Source organism: Rhodnius prolixus, unplaced genomic scaffold (genome assembly GCF_049639745.1).
Source record: "Rhodnius prolixus isolate KJV_2025 unplaced genomic scaffold, Rpr scaffold_13, whole genome shotgun sequence".
Taxonomy (NCBI): Eukaryota; Metazoa; Arthropoda; class Insecta; order Hemiptera; family Reduviidae; genus Rhodnius; species Rhodnius prolixus.
Window position 1 is genome coordinate 13,514,768 of NW_027411583.1, and position 20,600 is coordinate 13,535,367.

The 20,600-nt window shown below is 35.5% G+C and overlaps 2 protein-coding genes across 4 annotated transcripts; both read left to right on the plus strand.

Moving 5' to 3' along the window:
• Positions 1-674: 674 nt before the first annotated feature.
• On the plus strand, positions 675-4,776 carry LOC141448233 (uncharacterized). The gene is made up of 3 exons (XM_074116454.1): positions 675-841; positions 4,390-4,550; positions 4,631-4,776. The coding sequence occupies exons 1-3, from the start codon at positions 794-796 to the stop codon at positions 4,734-4,736; spliced, it is 315 nt and encodes a 104-aa protein (XP_073972555.1). The 5' UTR covers positions 675-793; the 3' UTR covers positions 4,737-4,776.
• Positions 4,777-8,017: 3,241 nt separating this feature from the next.
• synr (BH3-only protein sayonara) lies at positions 8,018-17,344 on the plus strand. Of its 3 annotated transcripts, none has more exons than XM_074116455.1 (10): positions 8,018-8,179; positions 10,040-10,142; positions 10,242-10,365; positions 12,558-12,672; positions 12,748-12,874; positions 13,241-13,418; positions 14,035-14,179; positions 14,262-14,375; positions 15,179-15,283; positions 17,067-17,344. In XM_074116455.1, exons 1-10 carry the CDS (start codon positions 8,141-8,143, stop codon positions 17,238-17,240), a joined length of 1,224 nt encoding a protein of 407 aa, XP_073972556.1. In that variant the 5' UTR covers positions 8,018-8,140; the 3' UTR covers positions 17,241-17,344. The 3 variants fall into 3 exon arrangements, with proteins under 3 accessions (XP_073972556.1, XP_073972557.1, XP_073972558.1); XM_074116456.1 differs by lacking the exon at positions 8,018-8,179 and adding an exon at positions 8,760-9,100; XM_074116457.1 differs by lacking the exon at positions 8,018-8,179 and adding an exon at positions 8,979-9,104.
• The last annotated feature ends 3,256 nt before the right edge of the window (positions 17,345-20,600 follow it).

Genomic DNA, 20,600 nt, shown 5'->3' on the forward strand with positions numbered 1-20,600 from the left:
GAACATTTTTGTAACCATTTTAAAAATATTTTTATAAACTGTAAATTTTGTTTTTGTATAAAATTCTTAATAAAAATGTTTATAGTTAATTTTTTGTTTACTTTTCGTACTTTATCACTAAGTTTTGTTATTGTGGCAAATTTTTGATATCAATCGAAGTGATATACGAGTACGATCGTTATACAAGTTAGTGTGTTTCAAATAAACAAATAGAACTCTAGATCATCATGTTATGGAGATCTTAGATTTCTTATCAGGTAGACAGATATATTGGCAGAATAGTTTTATGTAAATATAACTTTAATTGAATTTAACAATAAATTTAGTTCACACCCGATAATGCAATTTAAAATTATTATATCGTTTTAAGTTTGCCTCCTCTAAAATAACCGAACATTGTCGGCCATTCTTGTTACATAACAACCAATAACATTTCTCGCTGCCATTAATGAAGTTTCAATGTGAAACCCTTTAACTGATGGTGAAAACAAATAATATGATTGTCTATAATTTTCGTGAGCATGAACAATCTCACGACTTCTGGAATCTAGAACACGAGTATGTGGTATTTTTCCTGTTCGTTTGGAATAAATAGTATTCCTTCACTTGTTCTTAGTATGCCCTTGCTTCGCAAACCGAGCGAACATACCGATACTTTTTCTCTAATGGTCGGATTGGGTGAAAAACTAGAGGCTTCTAAATTAATTTGGGGTTAGAACATGTGTTCAATCATTTGGTGTAAACGCTCCTTTAGAGAAATCTTCAATAAACGTCAATAAATTTAATTCACAAAATGAATAACCAGTTTTATAACAGCATTCAGATCAGTTTCATGGTGAAGGTAATAGAACACAAGCTTATGATTGTATATTTTTTTTTTTATTAATAAATAAATACATTATTCAGCTGATCATAATACGGCAGTTTGATTTAGCTGGTAACACTGTTACAGCTGGGTAACAATAAATAACCTTCTGTACAGCTTTGTTAGGTTATAATTAATCAATGTCAACATGCCTATAACACCTTGATAAAAAAAGGTCCATTAATATAATCAAAACTTACAAAAGAAAAGAGATTTTTTCTCAAATAATTCACGGCCATCTACATATGTATAGTGACAAATTTCAATTAATTATTCTTTCTCAGTCAGGGGATTTACAGCGAAAATTTCGACATTAAATGTTCCATTAAATGAAAACCCCCTTTTTCAGTGTAGCTGAAAACGACTATTTACGCTGAAAATTCCATATCTCAAAGTGATTCATTTCATTTTTAGCTGAACTAACCTAATCATTTGAAACCTTCCTTCACCAAAAAAATACGCTAAATGGCCAGCTGTTTGTATTTTGTACATCGATTATTTATTACGTTCTTTTGAATAAAATGTACATAAAGTTAGCCGAGAAAATGGTATAAAGCTATTTTGAATTCACTCTTGCGATGAACTATTGGGGTCAAAAAAGGCGATATAATTCTCCGTGAACAGAGCACACATACGACATCTATGTGTCCTTATTATAAACTCAGCGCTCCTAATGTGGTTTTCTCGCTCCACTTTCGTTCGTTTCGTGTGTATGTGCTTTTTGTTGCACATAATTGCATCATAATCTCTAACATTGCAGTTCTCTCTAGACATTAACTGTTTTTTTTATGGATTTTATTTTTTTAAATATAATCATTTAAGTGTGAATTTATAATAATAAATTTTAAGAAAACATGTAGCTAGTCGGGCAAAAAGAGTCCTTAAAAAGCAATTTTTTGATCAGCCGATGCAAAAATAGAATCTATCCGAGAGCACCACGTAATGTAAACATCTTACTCGCTTCGGTAAATTAAGTTTCAGCAAGATTTTATCGATTTGAAAAATAAGCTTTTACTGAAAATATGATGGTAAAAGCTGTGAAAATCGGAATTTTCGTGCCTGTTTTCGGCCGGCAAAAGCACAAAAGGTGGAAACCAGTTTCAAGGTTAAATGCGATATTTGGTTTTTAAATGTCGTGATGAGAAGCGCTACAGGATTTTGGAGTGTGGCCACCCCCTTATATTTGATTTTTTTATCTTCTATTACAACCCGCAATCCTGCCGTCTCTTCGAAATTTAGAAATGGCGTTTCCGCTTAAAGGTCCCCTGAGAACGAAAAAGTGAATTTCATAAACTTGTCTTTGTCTGCGTTGTCTGCGGATCAAGGTTCATCGTCTTCGTTTTGACATGCCTTTCCTGGAAATGACAAGGAGGCGATCTGAGGTGCCAAGTTTCCTCAGAATTACATTTACTATTATGAAGCTAAACAGGAAATGTCCAATATTTTGTAAAAATTCGAGAAAATTTAGAAGCGTAGGAGAGAAAGCCGCCATCCGATCGGTGAAATTTGACTCTAAAGTGTTACCTTTGTCCATTGATACGTAATTACTTATTTAAGAAGCCAGGACCAGACCACCAACTCTGCGGAGTATTGTACAATCAGAGCAGGTTGGGCAACTGTCCGGTGAAGTGTGACCACTCGGGGGGAAATGTCCGGCCATATATATATATATATGTATAGACAGACTCCACCACCGGATATAGATACAGGCTGGCCAACTTCAGACATGATCTCTAACACTGTGAGTATAGTCAATTTAAACTCTAAAAAAGAAAATTAATATAATCACTTTTCTTTAAGGTGATGAAAGGAAGTGTTGGGCAGATTTTAGAATTTTATATTTTTGCACCGGAAGTAGACGTTTAGCAGGTCCCTGAACACGAGAAAAAGTGTGAGTGTTTTTTTTTAATTCTTCAGTATGTTTGTCTAAATGATTGTATGAAGGCCGGCTTTATCTAAAGCGCCATTTAGTATAATGTACGATTTCACCCTCTGCTTATTGAATGCAATTAAATTATAGCGAAAATATTAATTAGAGGAAAATCGGTTGACCGGATGTGCGGCTTTGTTGAATCGATTTCTCCGTCATTAGCGATGTTTTTCCAACTTTTCCAATCATTTCCTTAAACTTGGAAACGAAGACTAGAATATTTTACCTGAAAACTCTAAGCATGGTACTCGGGAGCGAAGTTTCCTAATAAAGTAGGGTTTCTGTACGTTACGGTTCGTACAGCTGGATAATCATATCTATGGCTATCGGAATTCGTTGCCGCCGCGTACATATTAGAACATGTCTAACTCTGCAGAGATTTTCCTAGTTTCCCGGTTATTTTCTAAGCAATTCCCGCAAAGTTTCATTTGAACTTGAGCCATATATTAATGGTCTAGCATATTTGGTTTTAAAACGTTGTCTCAGGTAGTAGTGTTTTTAGCGCGGTTTTCTAAGAAACCAGTGTTGCCACGTACCTTCAACAGTATCATTTCATCATTATATACTTGTACAACATTGAAGGCAACTATCTTTTCAGTAAAAATTTCAAGTTTCAAAAAAAAAATTACGTCAATGGGTGTACATTCCATTTCAAGAAAGCTGATGGGGGGGGGGGGGCGCCAGCAGAAGGGTAACTAAAGCGACAAAATATTAGCCTCGCGTGTTAACGCAAATATTGAAATCCCTTATCTTAGCATGCCATCTAGATCTAGTTCGACAGCTGATTATGAACCAATTTATTAAATAATTGTAACAATTATGCAGGGAAATTTTCGTCTGGCTTGAATTCATTGATTCATTGAATGTTGCAATACATTTATCTATTCATACTAAATACTGGAAGCGTAAGCGAATATTTTTGTGATTACCGGAAATAACATTCACGACTTGATCACCTAATCGCTGAAACATCACGCCTCACCTGAACTGACATTTAGAAAAACTATATTAAAGGGAATGTCCAGTTTACTGTAACATAAATTGGCCCCCTTAGTAAAACTGCCTGGTTTTCGAAAAAGTTCACCCCCCTAATTAATGATGAAGACTTAAGTGCCAAGAGGACGTATTGCAATCGTATAGATTTTGGATTTTTCAGATTTTGAAACTAAATTTCGAGAAAATCTGATGAGCGAAAGTGCCACCCCACTGAATACACTTTTCCGCATTTTAAGATTTCCGGAACACGGTTCATACGATTTTCCAAAAAAAAATTCGATATCTGAGAGTGAGAGGGGGAGTGGTTAGATTTCCTGCGCCATTTCCCTGTCCTATCATTGCTGCTAAGAGGAGTTAAATGTACAGTTAAAGATCGAGTTTACAGGAAATTCCTCCGCCGGAAGTACGTCTTTATTCGATGGCTCCTAGGCTATTCTTGGGTGGGGTAGGCTTTTCTGTAAGGCTACACTTCCTTTTAATGCACGGTTTAAACAAACTATGGCTGGTAAGATGAATAACAATGAGTTCAAAACTTGACTATAGCAGTAAGATAGAATCAAGTGAGTATTCACAATAGATTAATATATTTTTTTTCCAGATACTAACAGCGCTGGCCTATTGTGTTGGTATCTCGCTGGCTGCCCAGTTCCCGGCGGGTATAGATCCCAGACTGTGTCCCAACTATCCCCAATGTGATAATGCCATCTTGGCTGCATTCTCCAAAAATCCATTGCCATTTATGACGCAAGGAAAACAGAAGTAAGTGGACAGGGTTATGCCCGGATGTTGTTAATACTGTAAAATGTTTACTCTAAAAAAATTTCCATTTCTTATTGCAGCGGAAAGGATGCTTCTCCAGAAATCGATCATTTCTTCTTCTTACAGCCCGGATATCCTGTAGGACTGTCCAGGATCCAGTGCCCTAACTACCCATTCTGCCACTAATTTTTTTAAACTATATGACGATCGTCTGTTTTATCAGATAAGCGTGATCGATTGTTTCTAATCGATTTTGTAATTTAAATAATAAATTTGTAAATAAATTCATATAAAATAAAATACATTTTAAATTTCTGTTTTCTACTATAATTATGCTGAATTGTAATCATACTAACAAAAGTAGGACAGAATTTCAGGGTGGGTGTAAAAGAGGGCACTCCTGATTTCCCTGGACCTTAAAGACTTGGAAGAGTATCCTGAGTAGGTGTCAGGTTGAAGAAATAGGAAGTTCCAACATCGATCCAGGTCTTCTTTGAGACTTATTCTTTCTGAGGGTTAATTGTTCTTTCCAACCTTTTGTATGCAATGAAAGATAAATAGAGGTTACATGAGATACTCAAATTGCGAACTTGAAGGAAACCGGAAGTCTACCGTTTCGCTAAATGCATTTTTACATTTCTTGAAATTTGTTATTTACTCTAAGCTTTCATAGATCTTGAATTTTAAACACTTTTTTTTTTAGAAAAATTAAATTTAGAGTAGTCTGGGAGAGAGATTGAGTTAGAAACGAAAATGGTTTTTCATGATTTCTTTGAAAAACATGTATTTAATTTTAAGATCTAAATTTAGCAAGATCTAAGATTTGAATAATTTATTTATGAGAATACATTTTAGAATAGTTTTGCGGAAGGATCCGGTAAGAATTATTGCTACGTCATGGTAATGTGTGGTTAACGTGAACTCAATGATGTGAATAAGAATGAAAATTATTAAAACTGTCCGGTAGGACAGTTGTATAAGGGTTGATCGTCAAAAACTGCACGAAAAAGCGTAACGTTGAAAAACACCCAACTTTGACAATTTTTTTCTCTTTTTCTATAAAAGATAAAATTCCCAAATTTTCTTTAAAATATAGGGCAAACCCTCCTTTATAGCTGTAATTTTTTTGCAACCACCCAGATCTAATAGGTTTCGAGAAAAAAGTTGCTGAAAATGAGCAAAAACGGCTTTTTCAAAAAATGTTCTTGTTCTTGTTCTTGTTGTTGTTGTTGTTGTTGTTCTTCTTCTTCTTGTTACCTTTTTTGTAAACGTAGCGCCTAAACGCGTGAACCGATTTTCATGAATGAGGTGTCATTCGATTCGGAATTTTATGTAGATGTGCCTTTTGAGGGTCTCGATCCTGTACATCGAATGGGAGAGGAGTTAGCCCCCTTTATGTAAGGCCCCCTCCAAAATTATTATTACTAATTACTCTGTAAATCTTAGCCCGATTTTGATAAAATTTGGTAGGATGATAGGGTTAGGGCTCCCCTACGTAACATTAAAGCGGCAATCAGCTCTTACACTTGTTAAGGGGAAGTATAGGAATCGTTTCAAATTATCGACACGTGAACCGATTTTCATGAATGAAATGTCATTCGAATCGAAATTTTGTACAGATTTGCACTATAAAGGTCTCGACGCCGTGCCTCATAAGGAGGGGAGTTTGCCCCACCCAAATAAGGCCCTTTCTAAAACTATTATTACCAATATTTCTATAACGCTTAGTCCGATTTTGATAAAATTCAGCTCGAATAAGTGGTTAAAGCTCCTCTACATTGCTGATGCTCTTGCACCTACTAAGAGGAAGTACTGCAATCGTTTAAATTATCAATGAGTGAACCGATTTAAATCAATGAATTGTCGTTCGATTAAAAAATCTTTGCCTCTTTGCCTAGAAGTACTGCAATCGCAGTTTATTTTTCTTACTCCTCTTAAAAGGAAGTAATGAAATCGCAGTTTAATTTTGCTATTTACGCACAAATACCTTCCTATTTTATTCAAAACGCTTTTTCAAAAAAAGTTGTTACTGAGGATGGTTTGGGGGACCTTAACGATAATCATTCTTTAAAAAGATCTCTCTAGTGGTAGTTACGGTTCCGACTTACCATCTTATCAGGTTATAATGATAGAATTGCTTATTCCAAATTTAAAAAATTCTGTAAAGCAGATATGTAACTTTGTAAAATAGACAAAAAGGAAAATCTATCCAAAAGGTACAAAAATCTCTTTAACAAAAACTTACAGTTTAAAATGTTAAGTATAAGGGTTGATTAAACGCCAAAAGGTACACAAATCAGCAAGCACCCAACATTTCATTAATTCTTCATTAATATTTAAGTAATTTTACTGCATTAATTTTCATTAATATTTTTTAGAATTTATTAGATGTCACAGACCCTTATGCTGGCCACTTCATTTATATTTTTTTGTTATAATTATGATAAATCACACATATGTACATGCATGTTAAAGTAGAAAAAGACAAAGTTAGAGTAGGCTACTGTCTTGAATTCGTCTTACCGAAATATTCGTGAGCACAAATAACACACAGTTAATAACAAGTAGATTATTCAACAACAATTATTGATTTCTCAATTGTAATTTAATTTAGTCCCCCTAATTTTACTTATAGTAAAATACTGGAATAATTAGCTGTCCTAAAAATATACATATCTTATTTACTTTATATTACATATTACATTTTTTTTTATAAAAAAAAGTTTTGAATTTTTTAGCCTCATAATTTTTTTTTATTTTTTATAACGTTTTTCTTTTTAACCTGTATTTAATAGTTTGATTATTATAAATAACTAGATATTACAGTCAATCTACAGTGCTACTTGAACAAATATTTTGTAGACGAAAATGGCCAGCATAAGGGTCTGTGACATCTAATAAATTCTAAAAAATATTAATGAAAATTAATGCAGTAAAATTACTTAAATATTAATGAAGAATTAATGAAATGTTGGGTGCTTGCTGATTTGTGTACCTTTTGGCGTTTAATCAACCCTTATACTTAACATTTTAAACTGTAAGTTTTTGTTAAAGAGATCTTTAGACTGTGAGTTCGTTGTAAATGTAAACAACTTTGGCAACATTGTTTTTGAAATTTGATGTAATATAATGTTATTTACTCCTTACTAAAATAATATTTTCAAATATAGTTGGCCAACTAAGAAACTATTTTCTAATAACTAGCAAAGATCTGCAATAGGCTTTTATAACCTGCACGATTAAAACCTTCAAACGCTCTAATAAACACTGGCCCCCTACAAACTAATCATTATTAAATTATCGAACAGTTTAATAGTTTTAATGTCAGAGGAGCTTTTATTGTTGTGATAACATGACAGGTAAAATGGTGGCCTCCTACAGTACAGTACACACTTACGAGGAGGCGATGGAGGTGTTCTAGTGTACGTGTATGATTGGACCGCCGCTGATAATCGATTTGTTTGGCCGGCCGATCACCGTAGAGACTAGAGGTGTGTAGAGGATAGCGCGCAGTCCCCATTTCCGTTCTAGCTCCGACCTGTCGCCTGAATCCGAGTGTCCGCACGCTCTGATGTCTCAATGAGCACGACATGGGATCATGTGCCAGTTCTCCGGATCAGAAGAATCTTGTAAGTCGGTGCTACCTAGATTAATATTTCCTTAATACCTGTTTTAAGTAAACATACCTGTTGTAAGTCAACAGAGTCTTTCTCTTACTGCAATTCTGAGAACTATAAACTGATAATCTTTCTTTGTATTTAATAAATTTAAATTCCTTTATTGATATTTGGCAGATCTTTCTTTTTATTATTATTTTCTTTACCCTTAGTGCTAAGCGTAAGTGCTACAATTCAACCACCACGCGAACGTCTGCCTCTAGTAAAAAAATTAACATTCTCGCGTAAAAATATTTTTAAGCCAATAAAATATTTTGTTATTTCGGCAAGTCTGAGTTGTTGGTACAATTGGAAGAGTGGGGGTTGATGTGTGTAGAAGGAGAAGCTGTTTCGCGGGCTTATATCTTAGTCTGTGCTGATTGTGTATTCGCCTTTTAGGTTAAGTTTAATATTTTAAAATGTGTTCGCTTTGTCTATGATTATAATATACTATATTTCTAGTTTAGTGTGTTGTTTGTTCGTTTGTACTGTTATTAGTTTTATTCTTCTCCCTTTAACACTAACAAAAAATAATTTGAATTAATTTGATTTTGATAATTTTGGACAGTAATTTCGTTTCTTTTATTTATTTTTATTTTGCATCCAATTTTCACTTTTATCCAGTGACTGTATAACCTGGCATCGTAACTTATTATTATTTTTTAAACAAAGACGGGCTTAAAACGTCATTTTCGGTCAATTGTTTTGGAAAACATGTGATCACAATATTTCTCTTTTTACTACAAGAAGACGAGGTCCATCAGAATCGCAGTAAGAGAAAGATTGAGGTACAAGTTTCAGAAAGATTCATCTTTCGTGAAGTCATTAAATAAAACGAAATATTTCCAGAACAGGACATCAGTTCAAAGGCATTTTTTCAATCAGTTCCATAATGTGAGTAAGTTAGAATCAGTTTTTTTTTTTAAAGTAGCAAATGGTGTAGGTTGTTTTACTCAATTAGTATGCGATGCTGGTAGATGAGACACTGTAATTATGGTAGTAAAAATCGGCTGGCTGGTTAACCGCAACTACGATGGATGTAGTGTACAGCAATAAGTTCGAATGTACTGGAACTTTTATGTAAGGAGTTTATCTAGGCCAAACACAAACAGCTGATCGGCAGACTGATCAAAATATTGGAATGACCTTGAGAGCTATGGAAAAGCGGTGGAAATCTCTTAAGAAAATTCACACGATTTTCTTTGACTTCACCAAATCTTATCTTACAGGTTTTTTCTAACTTCAAAATTTTGAATATTTTTTTTTTTAATTTTCACTAAAATTGTCCAGATATTGGATGAAAGTGCTCATTACGCTGAAATGATTCTTTCAAGGAACCAACATCCGTTCTTGGGATGTCTCAAAACTCATACTGTTAATTTGAAATGGGAAAACTTAAATTTTTATACCGAAAATTTAGCGGATATTTTAATGGGGCTCCGCCTTTTTTCACTCACTACAAAATATTAGCAATGAAATCCTAATCTCGCTTTAAGGATGTTGGATGGGAAATTTCCACGTCATTTCCAAGATTAGTTTCCTGTGTATCAAACAACGTCCTGTATTTCTGCCAAGAAATGTGGCGGAAACCTGATATTTTAAATATTTTTCTCTGCAACAGCCTCCCCATGAACTCCAGCCAAAATGTTTCCTGCAACATGACCACCACACTCTAAGCATCTTAGCCAATGAACTAGTAGCTACAGATTGTTGCAAATGCCTTAATAATGCATGCACTGGTAATGGACATGTTCTTAGAATTATCCAACAATTCCATTCAGCCAAGAGATCTCAGATAGTCTTCTTCTAAAAGATATATCCTCTGTTTTCCAGGCCACTCTGAGCGCTGAAGAGGGAGCCGATTTGCTGGCCACATATCTGCGTCTGGAGAAGGAAATCTTCCACGAGGAACGTGGTCCACCGGCTCCAGGATTAGGTCAGAGGATAACACACCAACTTCCACGAAATCTTATTGTCTTCTACAAATTCATATCTCCTTATAAAATCACTTCCGGTTTTTTCTTCCTAATTGCAGGACATGCGATGGTCAAACTTGAACGGCTGACCATAGAACTAGACACAGCGCTGTTAGAGGTCACCGGAGATGTGGACGAAAAGCAAACTACTGTACCTGGAACTGTACCGGAAATGGACACGTCGTAAGTGCTTGGCTTATTGTAATAGTTTTGTCAGATTTTACAAACAGACAACTAACAGAGTAAAATTCTCCTATCTAGTTAATGTAGTTCCGTTTTCGGTTTATAAAATCGAAAAAATATCTGAAGTGACCACTCATCCGACTTTCTTTCAAGTTGTGGACTTAAGGAAGACTTAACCTGTGTGTGTGTGTGTGTGTGTGTGTGTGTGTGAACAAAATGTTCCAAAAGGTAAATCTCGCAGGAAGTTTACACCTTAGAGTTCCGGTTGAGCTCTACCAGGAGGCCTGACTCAAAATCCTCCGACCGGAACAAACCTTTTACTGAATGAATGATACATGAATTCCTAGAAAATGCAAAGAAAGTACCGGAAGTTCTGATAGAATTTTTCTCTTTTCTGAGAGTTTTTCTCGAATACCACCTGGAAGTTTCTCTAAACTTCAAATATTGATCAAAAATTTTCATTAAAATAATTTTTTTGGAAAATATTAAGAAGTGTGCGTGAGAATTTTCTGTAAGTTGTTAACAACTCGTAACTAAGTTAAAGTCGTGTCTGTGTTCACTCCCAGATAGCAGCACGTACTAGTGGAATAGCCGTAATGTTCCTCGTGTATACTAACCCGTCATACTAGCTTGGCTGGACAAGGAAAGACTGAAATAAGGCGAACGTTGATATAGTAAATTCAATTTTTTTGGTCGAACGTTTTATTGCAACCAAAATTTTTGTAGTTTTCTCGGAAGAAGTGATTATAGAAAAAGCTTTTCTTTAAAATTGCACTTCCGCTGTATTGATTTTCTTTCTTCTTGGAAGTTTGGTTAGAAATTTTATAATCAAAATACTTGCGAGGTAGTAAAACCTTAAAATATCTAAAATGGAAGTTTAGAAAACCTTATTTAACCTCTCCTAAAATGAGACTACAAGATGGTCCTACCTAGGTCTAGTGAGTCACCAAACATGGTTAAATGTGAGTGTAAGGGTGAACCTATCTTGGTTTAGTGAATCGTAATGCTTGTGAAGTCCAAGTCTGAAAAAATTAATCGCAAAAGTTTTTGTAGAAGATACTCCAGAAAGATGGCCTCGCCAAAACGTGGTTCGAACCATAAGGTTGAAAAGTCATATAGTGCGTGATTAAATCGATTTGATTATCGATTGAAATTAAATTAATTCTGTGATTAAAATTAAAGTTCAATTAAATTCTCAGATTTAACAATAAATTTTTTAGTTTGATTAAAGACTAAATTTGAAAATTAATTCACACTAACTAATTGCCATATTATTAAAAGTAGGATTAATTTGGCCAATTAAATTCAGATTAAAATTAAATAAAAATATAATCGATTAAATTGTATTTTTAATCAGTGCTCATCTCTGCTTGAGCGTAGTAAGAGGAAGTCGTGTGAGTGTGCACTCCGGATGCACACTTTAATTTGGTTTGTACACGTAGAGAGTGTGTCTCATCGCATGTTCATTTTTGTCTGTCTGTCGTGTGATTATTAGAGCTCATTTTCGCACGTTTGTTTTTACCATTTTTTTTTTTTAATAAAATGTTACGTTATGAAGGCATAGTAATTAAAAACAGGTCAACTTTCCCAAGTGAGTATTATTAAGTTGGCCATGAGAACTTAATTAGTCAGCTGATAAATATTGTTCGTAATCAGTTGTTTATTTTCCAGAAATAATATAATATAGTCTCTCTGAACTCTTACTCAATAGTTTGTACCGAAACAGCTGCTCTTGCTGAAGACGATTCAGCTTTAATTGTCGACATGACGGAAATGGTTTGATTGAGACATTTTCGTGGAAGCCTTAAAAGTAACAAAGAATCAATACTTACGGCAGTAAGTGATTTTTGACCGCTAAGAAACGATGGACCCTCTGCTGGTCAATTCAATCCCTCAACTCTAGAAGTTTCCACTTCTTTAAAGACTTGTTAGTAGATCTTTACTTTGTATTGCGGTGGCACTTTAGAGGGTTTTACGTATGAAATTTGCAGAAAATTGACCGGAAAAAAGTCAGCAAATATAGCGCGAGCCGGAAACAATTGAAATCGAAATCTTTGCATCAAACTGGTGTATCTACCTCTGGTGATGGTTGTAAGTCCGAAATCGGTCAGGGATACAGTGAGCATGCGCACTACGAGAAAGCAAATTCTTTGAAAAATTCAAAAGAAAATACATGTGCTTTTGCCAATTAGGAGAATGGAGAATTTCGACGACTCTATCCGGAGACTGTTGCAAGAACTGCACCTAAACAGGTTGCCGGATGTGGCTGCGGAACACGAGGAGTTTGTGGCCAATATTAACAGGAAGGTAAGATACAATACTTTACTTCCTTGTTAACAATAGTGTTATTGTAATTTAAGTATTTGTTTTTTTAAATTGAAGGCGATGAGGCAACATAAAGTCTATTGGCTGAACAGGCGGAAAGAAGACGCACAACAGGAAGTTGCCAGGCTGTCCGAGAGGCTGCAGCACTTGCAACAATTATATGAACAGCACGAACATATTCTTAGTGAGTCTTTTTCTTATCTACTATTGCACATCCTTCCACTAACGGGATGTATTCCCCTTCATGTTAGTAAAGTTTTGGGGATTTCAGAGGGGATCCCTTAAAATTGTTCTACTCAACTAATCCTTGTTCAATTGAATCGAAATGGGCACCAATAGCAACAGCACATCGTTGCCAATAGGAAACAAATAATTTATGTAATTCCTGTACTAATTGGGAAATCTAAGCAAATCACCTAATTTTTAAACTACTTCAGCAGTTCTTTGACCAACTCATAAGAGAAAATCATCCAACATTGCTTCCTCGTTCCAATAATTCTTTCCCTAATTTTCCTTAATAATCTAGATTTCATTCTGTTCTGTCTTGTAGAAAGCATTGGTAACGGTAGCCGATCAGAGCTGGCCGCTGAGACTGACCGATTACGCAGTTACCGAGATACTCTGTACAGCGGCGAACTGTGCTGGAGAGAGGCCAGCCGTTTGGTCCAGGCTGCTGCAGCGCTGTCCAGATCAGCCGTGGAATCTTGGACACAGATTAAGGATACCATGTCAGTTGTCAGTTTCTTAAACAGTATTATTTCTTAAGAATGCTTATTTTGAATGTAAGGTATTCAATGATTATGTTTTGATATTTATTAGCAGTATTTCTAAGGCACTGCCGACAAAAAAGGCTTACTGAAATATTGTATCATGGAAGGTCTAGTAGATGAAGCCACGCCTTTTTAGGAGACCAGGGTTTACGCTGCAGCCATTTTTGCGACATGACCTTTTCTGAACTGAACAGGCCAAGATCTCATGCTGCAAACTAGCATTGCCCCGCCAGAAAACAGGAAGACTATTTACTGCCGTGGCACAGTCTGCGTAAGCGCTGTATAGCAGAGAGGAGGCTCAGTATGACAACCCATTTTGTAATTCTATTAGCGAAAATTCTAGCCTCTTTACAAGACCCAGGGTTTTGGCAATTCATCTCCTCTGCTCTGCAAGCCCCAATAGTACATCTTCCAAACGACAACCACAGAAAATTAAGAGAACAACAATAGATTGCTTTCAGTAGAGTTAGCTTCATAACCACTCTCACCTAACATCCAACAAAATAATCTAAAATCAATTATTCGGAAAATATTGATCCAAAAAGATTTCATTCTCTTTTTTCGTTTATTCCAGCAATAACGACAGCCGATGGCGCCTGGGAACTGAGGCCAGGAACTGTCTGCACGAAGGTGTAATGTGCGTCCAGTCGGCCCAGCTGAATCTACCGGGAGTTCAGTTCCCTTACTGCAACCACAGAGAGATTCTGGCTCTTACCCAGGTTTCTATATTGCGATTGTTCAATGATTCTGTTACATTTTGGTGTACAAAACTGTGGGGATTCTATGTGATTCCACTTGCAGGTGCTCGAGTACATGTTTACGGACATGCAAATCCCTGACAGATATAAACATGGCATGGCTGTTTACAGCAGCTTCCAGAAAAGAACCACAGCCTTGTACCAGTGGATAAATAAGGTGAGATTAATTTAGAGAATTCCAAATTCGGAGGAGGCTCGAACTGTTACGCGAAATTCCCTAGTGGGGACGGGTAGGTCGAAATGTGAGGGAGAGAACGGGTGGAGAAAAGACATCCGGGCGCCAAGCTGTCTGTAGTCAACATCAAGCCATGGAATGCGGGGCGGAAGAAGAGAGGTATTAAATTAAATAACAGGTCAAAGAAAAACAAAAAGGGTGTTGGTCTAGTGGTCAAGAGAGTGGCTTTGTAACTGGGAGATCCCCAGATCGAATCCCGCGTATGACTACTTTTTATTTGTTAGAAAAAATGGTTTATAGCTAAGTATGAGCTTCCACCCCCCCTCCACGACACCTAATTGGTAGTTGGAAGTTTAGCCCCGCCTGAAAAAATAGGCGATTACATTATTTTTACATTAAATTAAAAAACTTTTAAAAACCTAAAAAAAACCTTGATCATTGAAAACTATAAATCAAATTCTTTAATTAAATTATTTAATTATTGGAAACGAAAAGGATTAGCTCAGTGGGTAGCGTGCTGGGTTCCCACTCGGAGATTTCGGGTTCGAATCCAGCTGCTGGTCCTTTAGATTTCCTCTTCCTAGGCGCTTCTTACGGCTCATTGTCTGGTGACGGACAGTGACGAGAGAATTAATTGTCCTAGATTTCTATTGGGAACAATGTAATGGTGACGCGAGGAGAGGTATGTGTGAGTTGAAGTTAGGCTCCACAATACATTATTACTACAGTATTAATTGAATCTAATTTAATTGCTGCCTGCTAAAGATGTAATGGATGATTTTCAGATGATGGAAGAGACTATCCACAAGGATGTGGTGGATGTGGACCAAAAATTAGCCCAAATCGTCACCAATGTGACCAACCAAACGGCTAACGTTATCAGGCAAAAGGTGAGACAATGATAAAACTATATCTGGTCTTGTAATGACGGGCTGTCTGCGGTAAAACGATCTAAGTTCCAGAAGTCGTACAAGGGACCTCAGCTAACAGCAGCTCTAGTTTTTGTGCAAGTAATTTGTCCAATAATTCCGCTCCACGTGTGTCCCAAAGGAACATGTTCATGAATCCACAGTCACAGATGGCCAGCTTCCTTTAACATTCTAATGTGATGATTTATTTCGATTGAAATAATTTACGTCACCGTCTGCTGCATCCGGTTTGATAGAATTTATTTTTCACGCCGATGATTCTAAATCATCTCCCACAACATTCTTCATATAGTTTTACCATTCCTGGAAGAAGGAAATCTCAGTTCAAAACTCACTGACAAATGGACTCAAATAATTCCACGTTCTACACCTAGGTGTAATATACGATATTTTTACAAAATCGTTGGGTCCCGAGAAAATTTTAAAAACTTATTAAATTGATTCAATACAAAAAATGACTAAATTTCAAATTTGGAACACTCTGCGAGTTTTGGTTTTCGAGTTCCGGCGTTCTCTCACTCTACAAAGAGATAGACAAACACAGGAAGTGGGTGGGATTGACAACGACTGTCTGGCAGAGAGAGAGAATAAAAGAGTTAACACTTCTTCTTCCGCCTGGGGTACATCAATGCATTTCCGGTAAACAGCCAAAACCCGGAAATTAGTAAGATCGTAATACTACCCCTGAACCACGCGATAACAGAAGGTAAGATAACTTGCGTAATAATTTCGATCTTTAAGAACTCCAGAATTAGGGTTAATTAGAGAGTTACGCAAAAAAAAAAAAAATCTTTCTAATGTTAGTGAGTCTGCAACGGAGTGATCTGCTAATCACTAACATCAACTGCAACATCAACGAATTTCTTTTGTTGCTGTCTCTTTACAAAGGAAATAAGTAGTTTCTTTATTGCCGAATCTACGCCGTAGATGGTGCCCATTTCAACAGAACTTTTATGTCCTCAATTTATGTTCTCATAGTCACGTGTTTCTGTCAGATCTTTGCCGAAATTCTATTTTTGTACGTTCAGCTTATTTTTAACTTCTGCGCAGTTCAGAAGGATTTCCTCTGTGATGAAGCTACAAATTCTTCATCTTCTTAAGCCTCGAGGCTTCTCTCTCCCTCTCTCCCAGTTCTTCCGTCTCCATTTCCAACGCCCTACTCCAGTCTTCCGTGCCAACTTACCTTAAGTAGTTCCTTTTACTGCCCTTACAACCGTCTCCTTATCTTGTACTTATAAAAGTAAGTACTGTACGTTATTTGTACAACTCTGACCAACTTTATTTTTAACGTCTCTTTCGACAAACAAATCCACAGCTGACTCAGGACTTTTCGGGCTAAAATAATGTTACAAGATTCGAACAACCAAAATCAGCTCACTTGGTAAATAATTTTTTAATACTTTACTTAGAATTCTAAACAATCTTAAGCCTTAAATCTTCTGCATCGAAGCGGTAACACGTTTATTTCCCTTTCTTAAAAAAAATTGTACGTCTAAAGGAAGGCCATAATTCAAGAGGGTGTAATTTTAAAAATCGATATCTTGATTAATTAAGGTAATCAATTTACCTGTTATTCGTTTGTGTATTCAAAAAGAGAAACGTAGAGAGCAGCTTGATGGAAAAGTTTGGGGATTCGTGATGTCTGAGATCCCGCTGGATCGCCCAAGAAGTGATCACACCACATCCCTCCTAGAAGATCATTTTCAAAATAAGTTTTCCTAAAAGGTAAAATCTAATTTTCCAGGCAGGCCTAGGAGTAGCCAAAGGTTATGAATCACAAACTCTGAATCGACGAATGCCGCCTGAAGACTACGACCGGAAGTTTCTGCCCAATTCCTACAGTGTTCACAATAATTCCCTGATGTTGCTACGAGAGAATTTCCCGCGTACAAATATTATTGAGAAGACCGTTACTTAAAAGTTAAGAATACGGGCTAATTTTTAATAAACTTATTGTTAACATATTTGTACATAAATATACATAATTATTATTTCTCAAAATAAAAGATTGAGTAAAACGAAGAGGTTCCTCTTCTACCTTTATCCAGCTTCCCATCTAGGGCAAACCCTCACGACTTCCTGCTCTACAAAGCTCCAGGTAAGAGCCGCGAACTTCCTTATTTCAAAACATATTCAATTCTTACTGACCTAGTTCAGTCTGTAAACAAGTGTACATCACACCGCATTAACATAATCTCTCCTTGCTCAGAAAACAGTTACACATCTAGGTATGTGTGATGTAAATATTAGGTTTAGTAAAAACGTAAGTGCTTATTTCGAGAAAATCTCAAAACATAAACATTAACTTCCTGCAAAAAAGCCAGGAAATCGGGAAACTGTTCAGAGAAAGAGAATCTGAATCACTTTCTCTTACTGGAGCTAAAAAAAAGATGCAAACAACAATAAAGGAAAACAGAAAGATGATTGAATTTAAAGATTGATACTATCAGGATGTTATAGAAATAGAGGAAGGCATTGTTAGCCAAGTAGATCAGTGAAGGACCAAGTAGACAGACCTCTTGAAGAATGAGAACATCCACAGATCTAATTGCGAGATAATGAAATATTTGTCTCTTATTATTACAAGTCTCTTATTGTCCACCAGCTACAGACAATCGCAAGTGCGTTGATAATCGACCCATGTAATCGACTATTGTCACTTGCCAAACATGGCAGTCACCCTGATTAGGACAATTATTTGAATTTAATCATTTGACACAATTAGATTAGCAAGATAAATTGTTCCAACTGAAAATGGTGTTAACATTCACCACATTACTTTCACTTACAATTGGAACATTTCGGCTTCTAGAATAATTTCCCATCAAGGTTCATTAAAGAAAGATTGCATGTAGTTCTTTCGTGCAGAAAGGATTAGCTAGGGCGGTTAGCGTATTGGATTCTCAAGCGGAGGACCCGGGTTCGAATCCACCTGCTAGCCTATCTTTCTAGGAGCTCTTCTTACAGCTTACTGTCCGGTGGTAGTGTAGTCTGAAACGAGAGAACACTGTCCGTAAAGCTTCGGGCGCCAATAGCCTCAGTAAATGATAAAAAAGATATTTAAAAAGATATCTGTCAATAACCAATTTTTAATGATTAATAGTTTAATAGCTCCAATTATAATCAATGTAAGTTAAATGGTGCTACACATTACTGAACAAACATAATTGTTTATAAAAATGGCCAGCATGTGACATCTAATCAATTCTAAACAATATTAATGAAAAGTTAATGCAGTAAAATTACTTAAATGATATAAATTGTTTTAAAATTCCAAAAAAACACATTAGCATTTTCGAATGTTTCTATATGGCTGAAAGTACGTACGAGTTGAAGAATAAATGAACTGTTCGGTACCAGCTGCTTTGTGTACTTTTTAACGTTTAATCGACCCTTATACTTTATAAACTGTAAGGTTTTGTTAAGGAGATATTGTACAAATGATAGGACTAATATTAAGCAACTTTAAGGGAAGTACACCAGGTCTCCAAGCTCTCCTCGTTAGGAAGTGCCTGCTGCCCTTCATCAAACATTCTAACAAAAATGCTCCAAATATAAGTGGTGGAAATAAGTGTCTGCAATGAGTTTTCCAAAGTCTAAAAGAAAATTTCCAGAAAATCACAAAGAATGAGAGAGAGAGAGGTTACGTCCGGTTATTGGATTTCCTTCGTCCGGTTATCAAACCAAATATTAAGTCTGAGTTCTGACAAGTTTCGCTTTTGTTGAGCTGGAGTCTTTATACACACCTAGGCCAATTCTTGACAGCCACTTTTTTTTTTTTTTGGAATCTGAAAACCTAAAAATCAATAAAACGACAGAAAATTTGGCATGATGTATTTTTGTTACCCTGGTAAAAATACTTCTTCCATTTTTTTTTGGAAAATATTTTCGTGAGGCTCCATTTTGGAATCTAGTTGGAAGGTACGTCACTGTATAGAAGAAGAATAGAAAGTAATCAAGGGTTGGTGAGTTTAGTAGAGTTAATAACGAACTATTACTAAATGAACTGTAAGTATTAGTTAAATTGAACACATACACAGCAATATGCTATAATAATAATAGATAGTTACACTGTTGTCCATGAAAGTTAGTGAAAGTTAAACGTCTTTTATGAATTAGTAAAATAGTATAGGAACAGGATGACAGTATTACAACAGCTCCTGCTAACTCCTGATACCGCTACCTCTCGCATTAGTTAGTTCTCCGCATTGCTACTACTGCAGAGCACGCCATAATAATGGAGTTAACCTAAACAGTAATCTCTCTCTCTTCAAAGTGGTTTGTAACATAAAATGAAGATAAGTTTTTTTTTTTTAAAGACATTAACTAGCATTCACAGTTTAGAATTTTTTCACTATTTTTTCCCCCGTAGGTATTTCATAAAGAATCAACTTATGCAATAAAAATTTTTAATAAAAAAATTAATTTAATTTTTAACTCTACTGTTTTATTTAGTCAAAATTCTTCTAGCAAATCAAAATTAAGTATATGGTAATTGAAATAAAACATATTCTGTAATCATTCATAAACCGTAGTTGTTGGTGAGACGAAAAATAAATTTTCAAAATAATTAATTTTTGTTTGTGCATGATTTCATTCTTTATTAAATACCTATGGAGGAAAAAATAGTGAAAAAATTCTAGCGTACATTTTTGTTGCAAATAATAACGCTTAAAAGTCTTAATGGTGGAACTTAGAAGTGGTAAGTGGGCGTGCAATTGAGTATGGTTTACTCCCACCTAACTGCGATTCTATTGGCCAGTAAACACGCCCACTAGTCTCTACTACCTTCCGCCATTAAGATTTTTAACTGTAAATATCTCTATTAAAACAACAGTTTAGAATTTTTTCACTATTTTTTCCCCCGTAGGTATTTCATAAAGAATCAACTTATGCAATAAAAATTTTTAATAAAAAAATTAATTTAGATTTTACCTCTACTGCTTTATTTAGTCAGAATTCTTCTAGCAAATCAAAATTAAGTATATGGTAATTGAAATAAAACATATTCTGTAATCATTCATAAACCGTAGTTGTTGGTGAGACGTAAAATAAATTTTCAAAATAATTAATTTTTGTTTGTGCATGATTTCATTCTTTATTAAATACCTATGGAGGAAAAAATAGTGAAAAAATTCTAGTGTACATTTTTGTTGCAAATAATAACGCTTAAAAGTCTTAATGGTGGAGCTTAGAAGTGGTAAGTGGGCGTGCAATTGAGTATGGTTTACTCCCACCTAACTGCGATTCTATTGGCCAGTAAACACGCCCACTAGTC